A 24,774-nucleotide genomic window follows, 5' to 3' on the forward strand; every position below is an offset into this window, starting at 1 on the left:
TTGATTATTGTAAGGAGAGTGGTCACTTTAGATAAGCTATTACCAGCAGGAGAGTGGGTTTGTGTGTGTGGGGGTGGGGGCGGGGTGAGAAAACCTGGATTTGTGCTGGAAATGGCCCAACTTGATTATCATACACATTGTAAGGAGAGTGATCACTTTAGATAAGCTATTACCAGCAGGAGAGTGGGGTGGGGGGAGGTATTTTTTCATGCTTTGTGTGTATAAAAAGATCTTCTACACTTTCCACAGTATGCATCCAATGAAGTGAGCTGTAGCTCACAAAAGCTTATACTCAAATAAATTGGTTAGTCTCTAAGGTGCCACAAGTACTCCTTTTCTATTAGTCAATAGAATATACTTCTGAGGAAAGTGGTGGAATCCCATATCAGGGACATTTAAAATTAAACTGACAAAATTCTACAAATATACATGATAAAATAACCTCTGATTTCAAAATAGAAGGACCTCAGATTTGTTGGGGGATGGACTAAGTCACCTTATACTACCTGTCTCTAATTCCTGTGGGCCAGACTGTAAGTCACTGTGGCCCCATTGCTTCAACTGAGGTATGTCAATTTGCACTTAGCTGTGGATCTGGCCCTGTGATTCTATACATTTTTGGAGGCTATTTTTCTCCCTAACCTATCAGAGTACCATGTGTGACCTATGCAGACCTTGAGCCTACCCCTATAGAATTCAGTGGACATTTCACATTAATTTAGATGAGAACTAGACTGTGCTGTGATTCAGCAAAACTGTCGCAGCAATGGGAGTGCCACCACAAAACTGTTTAGAATATATAGGTTAGCTAAATAGAGGTCTACTAATCACTAGTGTTTCCTTTAATGGACATTGAAATTACATTTTTGATGAAGTAGATTTATTTTATAATCCAAAGCACATCATAGTGTGAAAAATGTGTATTAAAATATGTAAACTTCTATTTCTTTTAAAAAGTGTTAAAGCACATTTTAGGGTCCTTCTCCCCACAGACTACTTGATCCCTTTAAAAAAAATCCACTTCTATTGGCTTTACTCTGAATCACACTGGTTTAAAAGTTACAACTGGAGCCTCTTTTTATTACATACTGAAAAACCGAAAGGTTCAGATGGTGACAGTGAACTTGTTTGGTAATTGATATTTAATTTAACCACTTTGCTGCTGGTCTCTGCTATGGCTACTGTGGAATCAGACAGTGTTCTTTGGAGTCTTGACATTTCTCTGGAACACTAGTATTTCATAGTTGATGCATCAGTTAAATGGGGGAAGAACAGGAGAACCAGCTACATTCAGCATCAACAAAAAAGCAGTCAAATTCAGATTACTGTTACCAGTATTAATACAGATGCCACCCTACAAACTAGCATATCTTTATAAAATGGTATCTGGTGATTAATTAAAAAAGACACTCGTTGTCATCTTTTGCTCTACATACCTCTAACTCAGAATATCAATCCAGACGCTAGTAAACAGGACTTTTCCAGGAGGAGGAGACTATTGTAAAATTTGATTCAGAACTACTTAGCCACTTTCTACTCTTTTTAGGGTGTTTGGTATTGTGTGTTAGCATGACCTCTTGGGTAGGTGTAGCTGTCACATTTGACTGGCTATGGCAGAGAGAAAGAAATGTTTCTGGTGCATTAATAAAAAAGTATTCATTAAATAGTAAATAAAATAAAATATAGGAAGCTGCACTGTAATGTTCGAGTGACTTGAAAAAGGCATTGAGCCACATTCACTACTAAATTATATCCCCTGTACCCAATCTGATTTGAAATCAATGGTGTAAATTTGGCCAATTAATAACAATTTTAGGATAATGGAGGGTCTCCTACTCTGCAGTTGTGTGTTAAGAGTTAAGAGTTTAGAGTTAAGAGTTGTGTGTCCCAAGCAGGCTAGCTGTTATGCTGCAAAACTGCTGTTAGCATTACTTATCACGTATCCTATTGTTTCCAGACAAAACGAAGAGGACAAGCATAAAAGTGAATTGTGTGTGTTTGGAGGGATAGGGGGAAGAAACTGAGATTTCTTCTGCAATGCGTTTAGCATTTTGAAAGCAAAGGTTCTATCATTCCAGTCTATATTATAAATCTAACCGATTTCATCATTTCAGAGACAGAAGCTCACATCACTGCAGTGACAAACCAAATCCTCTGACACTGCAGTTTTACAAATAGGTGTGTACAATGTAGCAGTTACTGTGTTGGAAAGGAAATCCTGTCTTAAGTTGGCATGGTGCTGTGGCTGCTGCAGCATCATGCTGTCACATGGCAGGCTTGGAGCTGGGAGGAATTTATTTGGATTTTTCTCTGCACAGTAAAAGATGAGCTACTGGAGAGATGAAGCAGGTGGCCCCTGAGAAAGCATTAACTATGTCAGCCTAAGTAGCCTTCTTTGGGCAGAATGGTAAAACATACCTGGGAGCTTTATTTATGTCTGATAGACACAGCCTTGTGTAAGGGCAGTGAGAAATCACCCCAGGAGGTATTTCACGGTGGGAACTGTGCCTCAGGGAGTGCAGCATGTGCTCCCTTGTGCACCCGACCAGCTCCACTCACTGGGACATGGCCCTACCTCCTCCTGCCCCTTCCATCCCTTTAGGGAGGATAATGTGTGCAGGTGCTCTGTGAGAGAGTGTAATTGTGCTGCGTTGATGCACAACGGCACACAGTGGGAGGTGTCCTGTGGCCTCTCCGCTCCCTTGAACATTTGTTCAGCTGCCAGGCTCAAATGCCTGTTAACCTCTAAAACAGGGGTGGGGAGGAGTGGTACGTGCAAAGAAGTGAGCCCTGAACTCCTCTGGAACCAGAGGTCAAATGGTGGAGCATTCTAGGTTGCTGGATGAAGTAAGAAACAGCCTGACACTGAAAATTAGTTTTTGTCTCCCTAACTTATCACATTGGCCACTCACCTTTACCTAGTCTTTAACTTTAATGGGAGTCATGTAGCTAAAACACCATGTAACACTTTGAAACTAACCTCTAAATGACAACTTTAGGCATCACAGAAAAAAGCAAGCATTATGCTGACTAATGGAGAATCTTTTCCTCCCCTTCCCCCCCCCCAAAAGATACTTTCCCTGTATTTCTTAATTAACTATGAGGCACATTTTCCATAGCCAACAAAATCTACAGCGTAGATTGAATCTCCTTGGTGCTATTCCAGTGGCACAAAGGGGACGAGAATGCTATTCTAAAGAAGCAGCAAGGGATTTCCCTGTTACAGGGGAACACTTCATGGTGTAAAGCCAATATAACTGGCTTTTTGGTATTCACTCTTCCCCCTTCCATCAGGGAGGGAGCACTGACATGTGCACTCCAGCAATCTCTGGCCACCAGAATGATATACAGGGCCATTGTATATGGCATAAATTAGAGCAGTCCTGTGTCTGTTCTGAGTTGTGTCAAGATCCTAGGATCAAGGTGGATAGAAAGGTGGCTTAGAATTATCTTTGCCACACTTTCCTCAGATGTGCTGAGTGGGAGCTCAGATCATCTGAGGTTTTGCCTGCAGTTTTTTATATTTAAGTTTTTACATGGTTAGTTATACAACCTGGCTCTCAAAAACATTAACCAGTTTTATATACTCATTTAAACCCAGATTCTGCTCCAAGTGCCCAGTGCAGATTTGAAATAACTTCAGTGTTACACTGGTGTGACTGAGAAAAAAACTGTCCCTTATTCTTAAACAAAGATTTATGGGGGAGTTAAATATTAACTCCTTTTGCTCCAAAAGAAATGGAGATGAAAAACAGAAAAGTTAGGCAGTGATGAAGCCAAAATGGTGAGACACTCGAGGGGGGCTCATTTACACCAGTGTCAATCCGGAGTAACTTCACTGAAATCAATGAAGTCAATAGTCACACTAACACCAAATCAGGAATAACTCCTCTGAAGTCAGTGGAATTATTTTGATTTTACACCATGTAACTGAGAACCCTATGGAGTTATAATCGCGATAAATAATTCAAAAGCAGGCCCTTTGACTTTTGAAATTTTGTTTGCTAAGATGCACAACCTAGAAGAAAAGAATGAACCAGAGACATCTGACTTTCCCCAGGTCCTAATTCAGCATGTCAAAACCTGATGATGTGGGTAAAAGCCATAATGTAATCTTTCTTCATATCTACTTACTCATCTATTAATCTATCATATTTATCTGTATTTATACTGTGCTCTTCACCACAGCATCTGATCATCCTGAGGTGTAGAAACCATAACTGTATTGTTCAAGCTATAATTACAACTTACTGCAATCAACATAGGCTGGAAGCAAAGCTAGTTGCTGAAACTTCTTAAACAGCAGGGTCAAAATTATTTCATCCACGTCAGTCTTGATAAGCAGTAGGAAAATGGAGCAGAGAGGGTGGGTTATAGTGTGTGACAAAAGGTAAATTGTGACTGTAACCATCATGGGTTTGATTCTCTATTAGCCTGTACCTTGTGAAGCCTCTTGCACCACTGGATTTGATAGCACTTTACATCTGCTTTGCCCTGGCTTTGTACTGGAGGAGTAGTCTACACAAGGTGCAGGCTAATGGAGAATCAGGCCCCGTGTCTTTGAATTTAAGGATCTGCTCTCACAAGGGTATAAATCAGGCATTCGCTGCATTTAAATCAATAGAATTACACTGTAGTAAAGCTGGTGTAAATGAGAGGAGATTCAGACTATAGAAGTCAACAGAAAATCATTTGAAGTCTTGCTTTTCACAAGCCACTGGTTATTCTTGTTCGATTGTAAATTTTAGCTTTAACACCAGACTTGATCAGAGACAGAAGCATGATCACAAGCACTCTCTTTCTTCCCTAATCCTCATATGTCAATATAACCTTGCTTTGCCTTGACACTTTAGTGGTCCCTAGAAAGTCTGTTGCAGATTTTCTAAGGCTACCCCAATTACAACTGATAATTATTAGAGTGGATCTTTCTGAAATAGGCAAACACACTGACAGCTTCTCGAAAGAGACATTCTTCCCTGTTCAAGGTGACACCAGTCAAAAGCACTCAGCAGCTGAAGTAAATTAGAGGTGGATAAATTCACTGCCACAGGAAGGTAAGAATAGGTACTTGGGGAAACTTCACGTTTTGCCACATTTACTTACTTACACACACACTCTCTCTCTCTCTCTTTTTGATATCCCTTCTCCCTCCGATTTCATGGTTCTCACCTTGCCAACATACAGAGGATCAGTTCCAGTGTATTCTTCAAGAACAAAAAACTGGTTCCACACCCAGCTCCTCTTCATTCGCTGATGCAGTAGCAGCTTGTCCGACAGGTTATCTTCCTGGCTTTTGGCGAGTGGCCTGGCACTCCCAGACAGTGCAGGTGTAGTAAGGTCCATCAGTCCCCAAAAATATAAGGACACACCAAGTCCAAGCCAGTTCTTTGCATTGCTCATTCTCTCTGAAGTCCACATCTGTTTACCAGGGTTTTTTTAAAAGTCAAAACATCACAGCTGGGGTTTTTCAGGAAGAAAAAGTAGGTCTTTGAAACTTCCAAGAGAGACTTTGACTGGAGCAGACAGCTTTAAGGATGATGGTCTCCTGTAAAGTTAAGGAAAAGTAAGACGTTCATGTTTTTGCCAACGTAGAAGGAGCATCTTTTTTCACAAAAGACAACTGTGCTGTAAAACATTCAATCCTCCACATAAAACTCTGATACCGGGGTATGCTTGTCCTAGACAAGGAAGACTTGTTACTTTATTAGTTGCAGCACTGCACACTCAGATGCAAACCCCACTAGGATATAGTTAGTAAGTAAGAGTTCTCTGCTTTGCTAACTTAAGTACCTGCAGGGTTCCAGTATATTATTGATCGGCTTGAGTTAATAGGTTGCACTTTAGAAATATTTATGACCAGAAGCCCCATGAAAACATTTAAAAGATGGAAATTAGTATAGATAACTCATACCTCTGTGCCAGTTGACTTTATTTTTCTGTTTAGAAACCATCTTAAATATGATGGCTATATTACAAACCTTGAATTTAATTTCTAGCAGCTGCAAATTATTTCTGACTTTCTAATTATTTCTAATTCTTTCAAACCCCTGTTGCTTGAATTCAGGCATCACATTCTGTTGCCTTCTCTCCTAGGAGCTGATTGCTGTGGCTAATGTGACATTTCTAGAATGTGAATGGTCAATTAATCATTATATAATTCACAAAAGGTTTCAGAATGCTGATGGTCACATGGCTATTGTGGGATATGTCTAAGCGAGACGAGCTAACAAATTTTTCCTCTTACGCCTAAAAGGCTCATTTAGGCAGAGGAATGCCGACCTCCATCAGAGGACACTTTCTCATCAGGCTAGGATCTTTTGTTGTCATGAAGTCAGATTAGCTGGTGACCTCACTCCAGGCCGTGGACTGTTGCAATCTTTTCTTTTGCTGTTTTCTGGGTTAAATGAGATGGCTTTGCACTTGAGTTCCTCTGTCAAAATACTCAGCACATCCTGTGGGTCTAACTATTTCCGCTGTTCTTTAGGGGAACTCTACTTTTCCACCCTCTCAGAACAAATGAACTCCTTAGCAAGTGTTTTTTCAATTGAGACACTTAACGAACACACTTAATTTCATTACTGTTATAAATTTATGGCCTTGAGGCCTACTTAATTGTTTCATCCTGAGGAAATAAAAACTGGCAGGAGATAGCTGTCAAATTCCCTTAACTGAAACCCTTCAAAGGATTAAAAATCATTAGCAATTATTTTGCACAGCTGCATAGAAAATTCTTTAAGTGGAAAGTAATATAATGTGATATTTTCAACATGAAGATATTTTCAACATGAAGTTACAAGAATGGAGTGTTGTAATATAACCGTGGCTTTTAAGGGGGTATAATAGAAACAGTATCATTATATAGTGCAACTGATGTGCATGTTGCACATTACATGAAGTGTGGCAAACAAATAAGTCCATTGCCTGAGGAGTTTACAGTCTAAAGCATAACAGGTACAATAAACAAGGCACAAAATACAACAAATATTCAATAATATAAATATATTAAAGCCAGAATGATTTACAGAATAGATGGGCCTTTATAAATTGGAGAGGGAGGGCAGTTACCGATGTTGGCATGATAAATCTCTTGGATCCAAACTCTGTCCCCAATTAAATGAATCCAATTCACTGTAAAGTCAATGGAAGTCGCACCTGTGTAACTCAAGTCAGAATTGGGCCCAGGATTGTCCTGTCCCTTTAAAAGTTTGAGCATTTCCCCTCACCCCAGTGCAAAGCCTCACTTTCATGTTAGTTTCAGTTTTGCTTCCAGAAGCATAAAGTGAGAACAGCAGACAGCTGTGTTTCTATCAGTTCCCGCTGTGTCTATTTCCTTCTCTGCTGAATCTGAATAGAACATTTGGCAATGGAAGATTTCTATCCCATGAGTGTCCAGTGCTCCCATTCCCTGAACAACAAGAGAAAGTAAACAAATAATACTGTAAAAAGGGGGGGAAGTTCACCTAGAGGCACAAGGTGATAGACTGCTGCTTTTACTGCTGAGACAATGTGGACCAGACAGCTAGAGAGGGGGAAACAGGCAATTAAAAACAGAACAAAAGAATAGGCTGCTGCCTGGAGCATCTGAAAAGAAAGCAGTGAGGGGAAATCAAGCAGCCTTCTTGGTTGACCTGGTGCAGGTAGACAAATGGACAAACAGCCTAGCCTGTGCTGAGGGTCTATAGCCAGCAGAGGGAAATCAAGTACAGCCAAAGAAAAAAATGTGTAGTCTGCAGTGTTGCCATGAATCTAGAAGAGGCAGGTCAAGCACAGATAGTGCAGTAACAGTTTTTCTGTGGCAGAGAAGACCTTCACGAGCTGCAAACTCCAACGGGAGAGCAGAGAAATGGCAACTTTTGGGGGTGTGTTGGTGAATTCGACAAACTGCAAAATGTGGTGATGTACCATGAATGTTTTGAGCAATTTGTAACCTGCAAACCACCATTCCTGCTGGATGAGTTTCAACCTTGTTGACAGTGATGGGTCCGAAGGCATATGGGCTGTTGCAGGATCTATTGTCTCCTCCTATACTCAGAACTGCCATGTAAGCTGCAATTACTGCAGCAAAGCAGGAACATATTCTCCTACCCCATGGCAGAATGATATAGGTTCCATCAGTGACATCAAAGAAGTAGAGAGCCATAGCACAGTTCGTTGCTGCTCTAAGGAAGTTGTTAGAGCATTGTCATTTGGACAAACATTGTGATGACCTGTGTGACCAATTGGTTTCTGGATTATGCAATGACCAGGTTCAGAAGAAGTTATTGACTATATCAGCACTTAATTCAATAAGGCAGTTAACGTAGCAGTTGCAATGGAAATCTCAGAGAAGGATGCTCTGGAATTTAGTGTGAACTGAGAAGTTCATCTTGTGAATGAGCAACACAGAGGACCATGGGAATGTAAGAAATTTCCATTTGGCACAGACCATGCTGCTTAGAAGGATTGCTGGGCACATCATAGTGACTTGTATCACAATTCAACAACCAGCAACACAGAATAACCATCCATCCAAGAATAAACCTAAGGAAGGACGGAAGTTGGGAATTCATAATGTGGAAAAAGACAAGAGTTCTACTGACCAAGATCTAGCACTACATGTGTTATCAGAAGCTGGAGTCAGAGATGACATCTGGGTCACAACTTTGATTGAAGAAGTTCCTACAAGAATGGAGCTTGATACTGGAGCTGCCGTCTCACTGATTTCTGCATCTACTATCACCAGACTTTGTCCACCTCCACAATTTTGAAAACTTATACTCGGTGAAAGTAGGTCCCAAAAGGGATACTCCAGGTGAAAGTTCAATTAGATGGATAATCAGTTGTTTTATCCTTGTATGTGATTGAAGGGAAGTATCTACCATTATTTGGCAGATCTTGCTTCAGAAGTTCAAGGTGAACTGGACCAAGATCAAGGCAATCACAAAAGCACCTCAAAATATTTGAAAAATACTGGACAGACACTCCAAAGTTTTTGAAAAAGAGCTTGGACAGATGAGCAACGTGCCAGTGAAGTCACTGTTCAGTCTGACAGCCAGCCAAAATATTGCAAGCCCAGAGTTGTGCTCTGAAGCCTCTGGAAGTTGATTTGGACCATTTAATGAATATTGGAGTCTTGTCACTGGTTTCACACACACAGTGGGCTATACCCATGGTACCAGTGATCAAGAAGGATGGCTCTGTTTGAATTTGTGGAGATTTCAAAGTGACTCTGAACCCAGTTTTATGGGCAGACCAACTTCCACTAGCTTATACTGAAGATTTGTCTGTTATTCTTAGTGAATGAAAATGTTTCAGTAAATTGGATTTGCTCAATGCATACCTGCAAATTGAGATGATCTGGCATCTCACAAATATCTCACAATTAACACACACAGAGATTTATTTTGTTACAACAGGGTGCCTTTTGGTATCACACTGGTACCTGCCCTGTTCCAGAAAGTGATGGATGAGATCCTGAAGGGTCGGAACGGAGTTCAATGCTATTTGAATAAGATCCTTGTTACATGAAAGGATGAAGAGGATCATCTTCAAAAGTTATGTTCATCCTGAAGACTATTTAACTACTGTGGTAAATTTCTGCTTAATCTAGCATCAGTATTGACACCTTTACTTGAACTATTATAAGCAAAGTAAAAATAGAAATGGACTGAGTCTGAGTATTCATTTAAATAAGCAAAGAAACTACTGTCATCAGTCAAAATTCTTATGCACTTTGATGATTTGCTACCATTGCAGTTGACTTGTGGTGATTCATCATATGGAGTGGATGCAGTTCTTTCCTACATTTTTGCTAATGGCATGAAGAAACCAACTGCCTTTGCATCATGAACAATCACTAAACCTGAGAACAGCTATGCACAAATAGAGCGAAAAACTCTCAGCATTATCTTCAGAATTTGTAAGTTCCATATCTATCTGTATGTCATCACCCATTACTTTCTATTTTTGGATGGAAACATGGAATTCTGTCATTAGTTGCTGCTTGTGTGCAATGATGGGCATTACTATTTTCAGCTCATTCCTATGCTAGTCAATTTCATAAAGGGACTCAGCACAGCAATGCTGATGGACTGTGATGCCTGCCACGTCCAAGCGCCCTTCAACACAAAGAAACTTCAGATGAAGTGTTCTATCTCAATTTAATGGATAGGTTACCTATCACGAACACAGATATCAACAAAGAAATTGCTAAGGATGATATGCTTTCTCTTGTGAAGGGAGAGGTACTACACGTTACGGTGCTGGATCATATGAATCCCCAGTTTACACAATTCTTATCACATCAACGTGAAATATATGTGAATTATGGTTGCATCTTATGGGGAATGCAAGTGGATCATTTTGAAATAAGTTCAATCTAAAGTTTTGGAAGCTCTTCACGAAGGTCAAGTATTGTACGTATGAAGGCCAGAACCTGGAGTCATGTGTGGTGGCTGGGGATCAACAAAGATATTGAGAGGACTGTGTGTCAGCAAATTCAGCATGATCTTGGCCCAGCTGGTCTACATCCTTGGTCGTGGCCTCAGACTCCTTGCACGGGTATTCACGTGGAGTTTGCAAGACCTATAGAAGGTTATATGATTTTGGTTGTAGTCAATGCCCAATTGAAATGGCCGGAAGTTTTCAGAAGAACATCTAGTACAGCTACCAAGATGATTGGACATCTTTGTACCTTATTTAGCCAATGTGGTTTATCGTTACAGTTGATGAATGACAATGGACCTCATTTCTGTTCTAAAGAATTTCAGAAGCACCTAGCTTCAAATGAAATTCAGCACATATGCTCTGCTTCATAACACCCTGCTACAAACAGACTAGTGGAATGCTTTGTACTAACACTTAAGCACACCTTAAGAACTAACAAGTCTATTTTGAGTCATCAGGAGAAATTAGACAATTTCTGGCTTGTTTACAGGAACATACAACATGCTACTACCTAGGAGTCACTTACAACACTTTTCTTGAAGTGATCTTTGCATACCTGTAGGGATCTGTTATGTCCTGATGTTGCCTCACATGTAGCCAAATCTAAAGCTATGCAAACTGAACGATGATGTGAGACTTGGCAACATTCTTTTCAAGTCAGAAACTTAGTGTGGATTCGTAACTACAGTTCTGGAGTGAAAGGGGTACTTGGAGAATTTGTAAAATGCAAGGGATTTAGTTTTACCTCAAACAAAACATCTGATGGTATGTTATGGAAATGAAATATGAACCAGTTGCAGCCTCAACTAGAACTGGAGTCCAGGGATATTCCAGTAGGACTGTGTTCCTCTGATTGAACCTCTTTCCATGACAACTCATAATTTTGATGACTTGTTGCGAGAAACTTTGATGTCAGATCCAGTTGATTCCATACTAGATCTAGTTGATTCCTTACAACAGACTGTTCCTGTTCAGGACACTGCCACCCCCCAGTTGCCCTATTATCCCAAGAGAGTGCGAAAACCAGTTCTGCACCTGAACTGATAAATTGTTTAATTAGCGAGTTGCTATTCCAGGTCAGAATGATCCCTTGCAATTTAAGGGTCTGTGGTAGTCCACCCCTCAATTTTTAGTTAGGTTATACAGTGTCTCATGTTAGCCATATAAATGACAATGTATATGCTTTTGTAAAGTTTTTTTTTAAAGTAGTGTGGAGGAATGTAATGTGATGTCCTGTCCTTCTACATGTTAGAGCACTTCCCACTCCCCAGTGCAAAGCCTCACTTTCATGTTTGTTTCAGTTTTGCTGTCAGAAAAATAAAGCAAGCAGAGCAGACAAACTGTGTTTGTATAAGCTCCCTCTCTGTCTAGCTCCTTTTCTGCTGGGTCCAAATACAACAGGCCCCTTCTAGGCAACATACCCCAAAAGGGTCAAAATAGTGTGTGTATGCCTACTATGATATAGAGAAGATGGGAACTCTATGTGAGAGGCAGCTGAAGTGCAGCTTGCAGTACATATATGGCCCAGAGAATTCTACAATGGAGCTGCAGTTGCCTAGTTTCTAATAAGGTGCTGTGGCCCATGGGAACCTCTAATCCCAACATGCAGTGCTCATCTGTGGCTTGGGAAGTCAGGTGGCTGCAGTCTACTTCATTTTATGTGTATGGGGTACATCTGTCTGACCCCTGGGGCCCTTAGTTGAGCACAGATAGCACAACACTATTCAATCTAACAGTTTTGTGAGAGTAGAGACTGATAAGGCCCATAGAAAGAGAAAGTGCCTTTGAAGATTTTAAGATCCAAGGTGGGGGATTTGCTAAAGAAAATTGTTGTTTCAGAATTATATTTTGTGTACATTGCACAGCCCTGCCCCAGTGTTTATAAGAACTCATCTTCTACCCATAATGAGCAGGAACCTGGACTATGAGTCATCAAAGTTTCTGCTTGAAATTTTATTTGCCTGTGATCCCATTTACTTCACAACAGCACAAATAGGTATGTTTATAGCTATAAAGAAAACAAATCATACATTATTGCCCTGACATACTGAATAGATTCCCATTATAATTAGAATTGTGTTTGTAGGTGATCTCAGAAACCATCTAACCATCCAAATCCAACACTGCCAGTTTCCTCCTAGCACTAAGTAAACCTGGCAAGGGTTGACTGCAGTCAGCCAAAGCAGTACCAGAGCACAGTTACATAATGTCATAAAATTGAAGCTGAAGCAGCTATGGGGGATTAGTGCAGGGAATCTGATCACAGTAATTCTTCCCCTATATCTGCCTATATGTGTACCAGCAGAAAGCAACAGGAAAATGAAAGGGGGAAGCAGTGAAATTCATACTGCCATGCTTTCTGTACTAATACTGCTTTTCACTCAAACATCATTGGGCTTTGCCTTCAAGTTCCATTAGAAACTCCTTTTGAAAATGTGCATCTCCACAGAACATGCATTTTCTATGGCCCCCAACAGCCATATCACAGAGAACATTTAGGATACAGTCAAAAATCCCTTTCAGAATAGTAATACTATCATCAGAAATTTTGCCATTAGGCAGAATGAATGTAAATTAATGTCTTGACTAACTGGAATGTGTTTCTAAATGTTATGCCATCCCACTCTGGACAGACTAGAGCATTATACTAGGAGCAGAAGTAAATGCTAACAGCTGTGTAAGCTTTCCCATTCTAATCCCAGGCTTTTCAATAGCTCACAACTTTCCCAAACTTTGCAAATTTGGCTGAAATTTTCCTCTCTTAGTCTCTGCAAGAATTATTAGTAATTATTATTTCGTTTAAGCAACAACAGTCCAGCTATTATGTAGCACCATTAGGGTACATGGCACTCCACTGACTTTGTCTCATTGTGATGATGCATCTAATCAGGTGTTAAGGTTAAAAGTAACCATAAGGGAGAATATACTTGGCCAACAACTTTCTTGCTATTTCTTTTTTTTATATATATATATACCAGCACTAACAACAAAACGGCTCTATTAGAATGTTGAAATTTGGCAGCAAAATACACACCACTGAGAAGAGGTGCTTTTGAGTCTCCTAGTTTTGTATTATGAATTATATAATGATATGTCTTTGGAAATTGTATTTATTGCCTGTGCAGTATATTGGAATGTTTTGTTTTTCATTTTTTTAGAATTTTAAGTAATTAATTACCAATCACATAGCTAACCATTTACATAGTGCTACATATAGGGCAGCCTTTACATTAAATTAACTGGAATTTGGATCAAGCTCTTAGTGAATTTGGTGAAGATGCACAGTGAGTGAGGCTGGGTTCTGCACAAGTAACATTATAGGGATGTTTGAATTTCTTCTATTTTTAATGCTTGATTTTGGGGATAGTTACAAGTTACTTAAAAGAAATCTAAACATGTTATGGTACAGAAATGCATGGTAAGGCACCCAAATGATGTTAACTCTGCCCCGTAGTGATGCCAGAGAATAAACCTATAATTATGATTAGTACATAAGTGTTTGTAGTTCCAGATTAAATTAAACTGATTTTTAAAGACACAGGGGTTTTTTTTGGTCCCCCCCCAAATTCTTTTTCCTCAAGGCACCTTCCACTGACTCAGTGGCTCTTTATGCTGTCATCACCATCTTAGCTGAGGGTATTTTGACTTCACTCCTCCTGGGAACAATGGGAGGCAGTAGTCATTTTGAAACATGGCACCTTTGTGAAGGGCAGCTGTAGCTCCAATCCCACTGAGAACAATGGGAGATGACAGGTATTTTTAAAGATGTAAGTTCTTAGAATTCTCTGTTGAAGAAAAATTACCTGTTAGTCTCTGCTGAAGGAGAAATTCTCAGCTATGAAGAAAAATGGTAAATGATGATCACTAATCCTTAGAAAAAACAACTTTCAACGTAGCCTACATACTAGATTTTAATGAGTTTAACTATATGCAAAGTTTGTGTTATTCCATTACTAAGATAATTTGGGACAAAAATATGGACTTTAGGTGATACATTTCTAAAGATAATTTTTTAAAGTAATTTTAACTCAAACAAATTATTGGATTTACTTGTAAATTTTCAAAAAAATTATTTGTGCCCAAAGAGCAAGTGTAATTTTGGGGAGGATATATTATATTCTTCATATATAGCAAAGTGATTGAATCCCTGCTTCAAATCCAAAACCAACTCCTTAACTCTGGTGCTGTGAGAGGCACTTCTCAAATATTGTTTGTGAGGTTACAGGGTGGACTACACAACACTATGAAATCTAGCACACATGTACCTAAGGTTGTGGGGTTTTTGTTTTGTTTTTTTATTAAATGTCTGACATGTCAGTGACTGATAACACAACTTTAGGATCAAATGCCATCAAGTCTCATGCTGAGTAGTACCTTGCTATGTGAGTAGCTCAAGTGAAATCAGTGAAATTACTCATGTAGTAAGGTCCTTAATATTTTCTTCCCTTAATGCAAATTGTTTTATGGACTCATGTAAGAGTCCTCAAGAGGCTTAAACATCTGAAAAGATGGAAATGACGGCTATTCTGCTTTCCACGTGGAATATATAACAGAAAATGACACTGGTCTAGTCAGGATTTTGTTGCTTAAAAAATTTAAAAACAGAATAAAGGGTTAAATCCTGCTTTCTTTGCTCATGTGAAGAGCCCCATTAAAGCCAGTGAGACTGTTTGTTTGCATGAGCATAATGAGCAGGATTTGTCTCAGAGGAGGGTTACCACCTGGCCAGCATTTGACTGGGTTGGCCGTTTTTGTTTTTTGTTGTTTTTTTTTAAAATAGATTTGCCAGGTGCCAGAAAAATAACTTAATCTGGCATTATTATCACACTACACTGGGATATCTAATGTTAAAAGTTTGTGTCCAGCTAAAGATGCTGCAGTGTTCCCACTTCCGCAGTTTAAGCGATAACAGATCAAAACTGTTGAAGGTACAGCAGCTGTCTGCCCACCAACATGCAAGGGAACCCGCCCGTGCATGTGAGAGAGGGTTTGAGTCACTTGAGACAGGCAATGTTATCTATCTTATCTGTATGTGTTATTTAGATACCATAAGTGGCTGTTGAAGGGGGGTGGGTTTGTGGAGTTGCCATGTAATTGGGGGTTGGGTTTGCAGTGGGCTTGCCTTTTTGGGGTTTGGGGGGAAGCTTTTTTTTTTTTTGCGCATTTCAAAGGTGGTAACCCTACCTCAAAGAGTATTTTATTTGTCAAGTAAGAAATAAATGATGCAATTTAAAAGTGTGTCTTAGAACCCAATTTGTTATCCACAGCGGACTCCCCCATGGTAATGAACTTGTCTACATCAGAACAGCTTAGATCTCTGACCCAAAGTGCTTGACAAACTCCTTTTTTGCTTGTCTTTTTGTGATGGATATCTGGTTGCCAGTTCAGTTATCTAGGCTACCTTCTTCTCCTACTCCTGCCTCAGACACATTGTGGGAAAGTCTTTTTATTATTTTTACCAAACTGTTACAAATATGACTTTTGGCATCATTAGAACCTGTGAAGCCCTTTTTGAACCCTGTGCAACTGGTGGTCTACATCTCTTTAATCATTCCATACAACAGGGGCACAATTATACATTCTCCACCATGTTTGAAACAACTCTCGTAACTCACATTCTACAATTGAAAATTAATGTGTGTTCTATGTAGGAGCTGATGTAAAACTCCCATCTTTTTAAAATTTACATTTATGCTTTAGTTAAACTACTCCTTATTCAATATCTGTTTCAGGCGAAGATGAAAAGGGAGAGAAATATTTGTAGGAATAAACTTGTCACAAGTCTTATAAATGAACCAGCTATGTTATTTCTGTGGACAATGGTACTTCCAAAGAAAGAATACAAATATGGTTTGTATTATATAATGATGATATCGGCACCCAGAGTACTCAGTCAGGGCTAGGTGCATTGTATTAGGCACTTTACAAACATGTATATATGAAAATTCAGTGCACCAAGATCTCATTATCTAAAGCCCAAATTCTGAAAAGATTTACACACTGTTTAACTTTATGCACGTAAGTATGGTCATTGACTGCATTGGGGGTGAGCTCACTGAAGGCAATGGGACTTCTTACATGAATAAAATTAATCACATGTATAAGTCTTTGCAGGCCTGATCTTTCAGCTGAATCTGGGTGGATTGACCCTTGCACCTGTAGAGTCCTCCTGACTTCAATGGGCACAGGGGCTGAGCCAAGGTAATTTGTTTGCAGAATGGCGGCCTTAGAAGACAAGTGACACAGAAAAGGTGGGGGAAGAGGGATACAGTCACATTTATATTCTCTCTCTCTCTCTTTATAGGAATAAATACACACACACAAGCGATTTTTTTTTACATATACACGCAGAAATTGTTTTCAGTAGCACTTATCCTGTATTAAGACTACATTAGTTGAAATTGATTTCCATGTGTAATGACTCTCTTTAAAGGTTACCGCCACCCACCCACCCACCCACCATTCAGCCTAAAGAAACCAAACAGCTTGGTAATGAACACAGTAGGAAGAAATTAAACTTGAGTGCAAAATGTGCTCGAAGTGAGCTGTTTGTTTGGTTCCTTAAATTTCCTGTGATATTTAAAACACAGGCTGCGGGGTAAGAGTAAATGGATTACTTTTTTTATTCTTTCCCAGCCTACTTTCAAGTCTGTCCCCTTAGTTGTTTGTAACGCTGTCTTGTAATATTTATGTGCTAGCTCCACAGAAGCTCTTACTGAACAAGGGAATAAATGGCTGCACCCCATGCTCATCATTACCAAAAGGGAGCTGGGGTGTTTACAGAGTTGCCTGCGCTGATCCCTGTTCTAGCCTAATGCTACTGTTGGGGATTATTGCTACACATTGTGCAAGTTGATATTAAACAACAAATTCCCAAGACATTTGTTAGTTTGGGAAATAGACTGGGACTGAAAATGTGCTTTTCTTTTTCTCCCCCTGCCCTTGTTTTTCCCCCCTTTTTATTAAGATCTCGATAAATACAATGAAACTTGACAATGCACCATATGGTGCTTAAGCATTAACTCAGAATACGGAGCAATGTCACAAAGTTACATCCACAGACCAGTCAACCATCTCTCTTAGGACACATCAGGGAACTCATTTTACTCAAGATTTGAAGTCCTTCAAAACTATGGAATGCCCGCAGAATGAAGAACTCCTGCAGAATGACAGAGGGAGTCCCATCATATAAATCCCAGTGGAATGCTTACAGGACCATAAACATACCAAGAAGGAAATTTACAGACAATCACAAGGTAAACATTTCCAAATGGAGGTATGCCAATGACTTACACCTACTGAGGATCTACTCCAAAATTTTTACTAAATGAGAGGTAATTGACAATGACATGCTATAATAAATAAAGATGGGCTTTTCAAAAATGCTCAATGCTGGCTGAAATGCTTCCTCTAAAGTCAACACCAATGGGAGCAAAGTTAGGCCAGTGCTTAGTATATTTGAAAACCCCAAAAATATAAAAAAAAACCAATGCCCCTATAATTAAGGCAGTGCAAGACTTCAGAATAAATTTGAATCCAGGTTTCATGATGGATTCCCATAAACCTCTTGCCCAGATTGGCAAGCCAACACCAAGAGATGTTTTGTGAACCTGATCTAGAGCTTTATAAAGCTAGACTAGAGGTCTCTGTAAACTTTCAAGAGGACCCACCCAAGCATCCCTTCTCCCCTCAGCATGACTTCCCACTCTCTTCCTGCAACTGACCCAGGACCTTTTGTGTGCTGCACTCTTCTGTGTAGGGAGAAACCTAGCAGCCTGTGATCTCCCTGCTTCCCTGCCCCCTCTTAATGTATTTAGGGCTCAGTCAGCTGGCTAGCTCTTTCATTTGCTGTGAGATCAATTATAACCTGTTTTCTACATCCACAAACAACTGCTGGGTTTTGAGCAGGTGACCTGCCTGCTCCTTCATTCAGCAGCAGTGTGTTCAAAACAGCTCCAGTTCCACAAATGGATAGTGCCTTGAATTTGAGATTTCCCAGCCGACACTGCGTGGTAACTAGGGTAACTGAAGCATTCCCCCTATTTATCAGGAATTGCATTCTGGGTGCTTCAGACCCAGAATGTGGTAAAGCTCCACCCAACAGTGAGAGATGGAGTCTTTCTCATTCCACTGCTGCCATATGGAGGGGTGAAGAGGCTGCTTGTTCCCCAGAAAGTGCCACAGAGATTGGAAGCTACACCTGTCAGCTTATCGGCAAACAACAGATGTGGAGATCAGGCTGCCTGGCTGCCAGCAATGATATGAGAAGGTTGGGTTGGAGGTGTTCAGAAGAGGTCTGAAAGAAGGGGGAAAGGGAGTCTCTTGGAGGTGAGAGAACTTTCTAGTTTCATTACAATACCATTGAGTTTTGCCAGTTAGCTTGAAATTCCAAGTGGCATTTTGGCGTGCATACGACAAACTCAAAACTCCAGGTGAGAGCGAGAACATATGGATTTGAAAAACACATGTTAATTCTAAAAGGTGGGTTTTACAAGATACATAGTATGCTCCTAATCCCAGTATGCCAGAAATCCAGTCCAAGGATAAATGTAACGTCCTAAAAATTGACCCAAAGCCACCATCTCCGAACAGCTGCAGGGTGAAGACAAAGATGATCACCAGCAGATTTTTGTTTCAAACAACAAGTATTTTCTAGCCATCTGTCAAGATACATTTATTAAACATACAGTCATGTACATGCACTAACTTTTTTTAAATTAAAACATGCCCACTTACAAAGTAGGACAGGTATAGCCACCAAGCTACGGGGTAGCTGCCCATGTGGCTATCAGTATTGCAAGATTTGGAAACCCTCATCCTAATTTAAAAACTTTCTTGGATCTGACATTTGTACTGCAGGCTAATACTGACATCTATGTTATCTGGCCCTGACCTTGCTGATTGCCTCAACTCCAATACCAAGCATGAAGAAATACTGTTAACCAACAAGCTGAAGAACATTTTTGAGCCAATGTCAGGCTACTGTCTATGAAATCAAACCAGCGCAAGAAATAGAGTCTTACAGTATGTATAACTATCTGAGGTGCTATAGTGCTATCAACCTTGTTCTTATCTCCAAGCTTCAAAGTGCCTCTGGGAATACAAAATATGAGTGCATGGCCTTCACAGAAATTTTTCAGGTTAAAAGAATAAAGCAACAAGGAATAAAGACATACTGACCTCATTCTTCCCAGAACTGTTCTAATTCAGCAAAAATAACATTCCTAAACCTTGAAAAAAACCAATCTCAGATGATTTTCACATCAAACTTTAGATTTTGTTCCCCAGACTCAATTGTTAAAATCTCCACAGGAAGTGTGTGTGGTACTACCTAATTGGTCTCCCTGAATGTGACATACACCAGTAATACACTTCAAGAAGAGGATGCCATTGTCCATTCTTATTGTCCTTCATAATCTGGTATTGGGACTCCATTCCCACCTTCACAAACCACCCACAATATGCCATATTCCTATAGCTGACTTATTTTCAAGTTCATTCATCTGGATTTCTTTAAGGCACAGCAGTCTTTGCTATTTATAGTAATAAATAATATCAAGGTTGCCTTGGGCCTCCATCACTTTCGGGAAAACTGAAGACCATGCAGTTTATTATATGTGGGTCTTTCAGAAGAGACTTCAGAACCCTAGGATCTGTGTGCTCGGAGTAGGAGTTTGCTACAGTATGCGTGGCCAAAACCGTTGTGCAGTTTGGTTGTGACCCAGTTGGTTGCTGCCTTCCATCTGAGAGATGGCTGCATTTGAATATGTCTATTTTTTGTTAATAGTATATGTCATCCTGACAGACTATCTACATATAAATAATTATTATTATGATCATGACAGACTTGAGACACTTCATAGCCTTCTAATGTCTCGGGCCTTGTGTATATACTAGGAATTCAGCCACTGATGGCTAGCAACTGGTTAATATATATCAGTGCAAACCCCAGCATGGACTTGAAAGGGGAATGAATTCAATCAGTACAAAGCATGGCTTTCTTTATCTATGCTTGGGACTTGCTCAGTGCAGTTACCCCAGTTGTTGGCTACCATTGACCACTCGAGGGTAATTCCAAATACTGGCAAGGCCTAAACCCCAAATCTTTAATGGTTTTCCCCGCAGATAAGAAACTGGAACTGAGACACTGTCAGAACTACTAAGGTGCCTGACTAGAACAGCACGAATATGGAGGGATACGGATAGCTTACAATTTCTACATGCTAAGGTGTCAGTAACTCTTTCAAGATACCCAGTTTATATTTGGAAATCCTTCTCAGGACTCCACATACATTGTCAAAAAACAACCTGGCCAAGAAAATACTTAAAAGAAAAAGAACTTAAAGACTTAAAGAAAAGCAAAACTGGGGACTGGACTAGATGACTTATTGTGGTCCCCTCCAGTCCTATGATTCTATGAAATACATCCTCACTCACTGTATTCCTCTCCACTGTATCTTCCTTGCTAGCCCATTTGCGTATCCACTGCAGCAAAAAAGATGCTTCTTTACAAGCTACTATATTTATGCTTTGTTCACTAATTTTTTCTTCCTTATAATTTTGCCTTTTAAAATTTTTTCTACTCACAGGTCTTGTACCTTTAAGGACCATAGGCGTACTCCTATCAGACAAGGTCACTGATCTGTTTAGTATGGTATCCTGCCTTTGGAAGTTGTCAATAACTGATGCTTCAAAGTAAGTTCTCCCTTTCCCTCTCAGCACACTTTGGTAGTTCAGAAGTGAATGAAATTTTGACAAAAGATACTTGGATACAGATTAGCCAAGATTAATGGTGGCAAAGAGGATTATATCAAGAAATTGGAAGGACGGTGCTTTCCAAGTGGAAATAGAATGGACTTCTAATTTGGCATCCTACCAAAAGAAGATGTAAAAAATGAAGGGAAAGCGGGATTTATTTGAGAGTGTATAGACATTAGGTTAGAGACTCTCAGAATAATGTACAGTATAAGAATTGCAGGAACAGCATGTGTAAAGTTGTAAATATTGACTGCAAGATTGTTACTGAATCAAGCTTTACTTCCAGGTAAAGATGAAGCATCAGCCTTGATGTCATTTTTGTTTGTTTCTCTTTTGTGGGATATTACTTGATAATAATTGGCTTCTGAAGTACCATTATGGCAATGGAGGATATATACCAGTGATGGTCTTTGTGGTAAGTTTTATTATACTGTTTTACATGTAGTCAACATTTAATAATACTTTTAAAAAGATATAGTGTGCCTATGCAGTTGTGAAATGTTGTAAGTGGTGGGAAAAATTCCTTATCAGTTTATGCACCTATGCATGAATTTTGATTCCCATTTCTTAGCTTGAAAATTATTTGGCCCACACTATCGGCTCACTGAAATCCAGTGGCAATGAATTCACAAGTTGACAGTACACCATGTATTTCCTTCTGAACAGCCATTTAACTTAATCTTTTGGGAACAGGGTAAAAAGAAGGACTGATCAATTTTTATTATATTGTAAGTAATTTTGACCTCTTAGTCTAGTCTCCACTAAGAGCCTGATTCAATGGCCAGTGAAAATGAATGGAAGTATTTTAGGGATCATACCCTCACTCTTCTTTGCAAACTAAATAGCCCTGGTTTTTGTACCCTCTCATCATATTGAAACCCCGTGATTCTAATAGTCTTCACTCCCTTTCATTAATAGCTTTACTTCCCATTTTGTTTAGTATTTCCTCAGTCATTTGTTAGTTTTCCTCTTTGGTTATGCTGAATCCATATTTGTTGAGAGTTGTTTTTATTGTATTGGCTTACCTGAGAACCTATCAGGATTAGCATAAAGAATGAACTATCCTTGTCAAATGTGGTTAACATTTATGAGAGGAGACAAAAAACAACCAGCTTGCACACTCTTTACCATGATGACTAATGATAATGAAGAAAAACTGATATTTTACTGGCCTTTCAAAAAATATACTTTCCCGCTGTGAACAGGTGAATAGAAGTTTATTTGTAATTGCTGCACTTTATGGTTAAGGCTGAAATGCAAGCATGCAGTAGATCTGTGTGTTGATTGCCCAAGAGGTTCCCTTTTCACATGATAGCAATAGTTGAGCTGATTAACCAAGTCATTGAACAGTATAAATATGCTTAAATACCATTCTTTAGGATTATCACTTCATCTAATGGGTCATACCCCTAAGTGATTCTAGTGTATGGCTCATTGTGATACATACCATGCTGTAATCTGTCTAACCTCAGTGAGTTATCACATTAAATCAACAAAATGGCCATCTTTAGTGCAGTGATTCAGTATTTATTCAGAAACGGTTTCTGCTTCTGCATGTGCTGATTAATACCTTATTGAAGACTGAGATAAAACTGCTAACCATGCACTACTCCCCACACCTATATGCAAGTAAGCCTACCCCTATGTTACCTTTCAAATCCCTGGTATGAAAACACAAGAAAAACAAAACAAAATCTTTCTCATGTTCTGCCTCACAGCACAGGTTCATGTTGATATATCTAGTGAAAACAATTAGCTGGCCCATTCTATTATGTACAATCTATTCCCAGTAAACAAAGTTTGATTGCAAGTGACTCAATCACAACTTGCTTTACAACATCATATAGATATAATGAGGAATTCCTTTTTGGCATCATTCAGACAAGATGTAAAACTGAGATCCTGCCTGTTTGTACTCTAAAGAATCCTTGCCACTTTTTGCAAGAGTAAAGGTGTTAGGTTTTGGTTACTTATCTACAAGCTTGGTTAGTTAGTCTGTCTACTTAAATCAACCTGCAGTTTCAAATGATTGTGAGACATTTTTCTACGCTGCCTGACCTATATAGTGGTGTAGTGTTGCTCTGCATTGTAAAATATCTACTGCACTTAACCTTAGAGATGGCTCTGTTTTAGTACTTGGTGAAGTGATTCTTATACATATAAGACCACATTTTCAAAAATGGCTTCAACCTGGCCTCTGATTTTGTACTTTTGGGGAAAAATCTTGCTTGTATTATTCATTTGTGTAGTCCAATTGACTTCAGTAGGAATAATCATGTGAATAAAGTCATCCGGGTTTGACTCACAATCAGTTGCATTGCAAATGACAGTGGCAAATGTTTAAATTCTGTCATGTTGCTACACGTTTTGCAGGTTGTAAATGCTATTTGTAAATGCAGATTAGAGAGTTAAATATCTAAAGTCTATCACTTGGGCCCACAATTAATTGTGCCAACAAAATTGTGCCTACAAATGATTGCAGGCACAAAATTGGGCATGCAGAGACTAAAGGCACTTTTGAAAATTTGGTTCGTATACTGTTTCAAACAAACACTTTGAAATCCTTTGAGATGAAAGCTTCGATATAAGTGCCTAGTATCATCTGTCAAAAGGCATGCTGTTCATCTCCTGCCCCTCTTCTGCCCAAAACATTCTTTCTAGAAATCTTTCAGGAAAAGGACTTACCTGCTGCTCTTGGGCCATCAAGCAAAAATACAATTTAAGGGAAGACTCCATTTTTTAAAAATGACAGAATGATCTCCGCTTGTATAAATCTAAGAGTATTGGGTTTCTTTTCATGACTAACATTGCTGTTAACATAAAAAGAACCTAATCTGGATTATGTGGTAAAGCATGTGTCCATTCTACCTAGCAAATATGATGTGCATGAATATACATCATCTGTAGACAAAAGGAAGGACAAATGCAATGCACATGTAGCTCACATACACACATACTTTATGAAAAGGACATATAAGGCAGAAGGATGAATACAGTAGGCATTGTATATAAGTGATATAATAAGTGAGGAACCTCAGAAAATATTACATTTTAAATTATTAAAGAGGGTTGCTGCTGGTTTATGAGTAAATATAGACGATAAAGACAATGAATATGATTGACTCAGTTATTCTAAGCATCACTGAAGAAGCGTGTTTTTAAAGGGGATTTAAATAAGAAGACTGGTGGCTTGCTATATGAGAGATAGGAGAATGCTCCATTTCATAGATGAAGAGACCCAAGCATAAAGGGACTAAGGCCATCAGACTGAAGGTTGGGACTAGAATATAGGTGTCCCTTACTTTTTCCTGTGCTTAGCCCATTGCGCCAAAACTGCCTCTTGCACTACTGAGCTGCTCCAGACATTTGGTCAGAGACTATGTTGAAAGTTCAGCTGGCTGAGAGGAAGCTTGAAGAGTCATAGAGCCATGAGTGGAAGCCCAAGCTGCATCACCCACATCACTGTACAAACTGTTCTGAGGTTCTCCCCAGACTTTGAAGGGCTATGGGTTTCAGTTACTGCAGGGGCAAAAGTGGATGGAGACTCTGAATAACTATGAATAACTTAATAAGAATCACAGTGAAAATCCT

General features: G+C 39.4%; 1 protein-coding gene across 3 annotated transcripts in view; it reads right to left on the bottom strand.

The window, feature by feature from the left end:
- CDH20 (cadherin 20) overlaps window positions 1–24,774 on the bottom strand; it is a 166,660-nt gene that overhangs the window by 46,239 nt on the left and 95,647 nt on the right. For all 3 annotated transcript variants that reach the window (XM_084620967.1, XM_084620965.1, XM_084620966.1), the window contains exon 2: window positions 5,170–5,545. In XM_084620967.1, the coding sequence (XP_084477093.1) occupies window positions 5,170–5,418 (249 nt within the window). In that variant the 5' untranslated portion in view covers window positions 5,419–5,545. The remainder of the gene's footprint in view (window positions 1–5,169; window positions 5,546–24,774) is intronic.

This window comes from Lepidochelys olivacea (assembly GCF_965140295.1).
Source record: "Lepidochelys olivacea isolate rLepOli2 genome assembly, chromosome: 2".
In the NCBI taxonomy this organism is placed as follows: domain Eukaryota; kingdom Metazoa; phylum Chordata; order Testudines; family Cheloniidae; genus Lepidochelys; species Lepidochelys olivacea.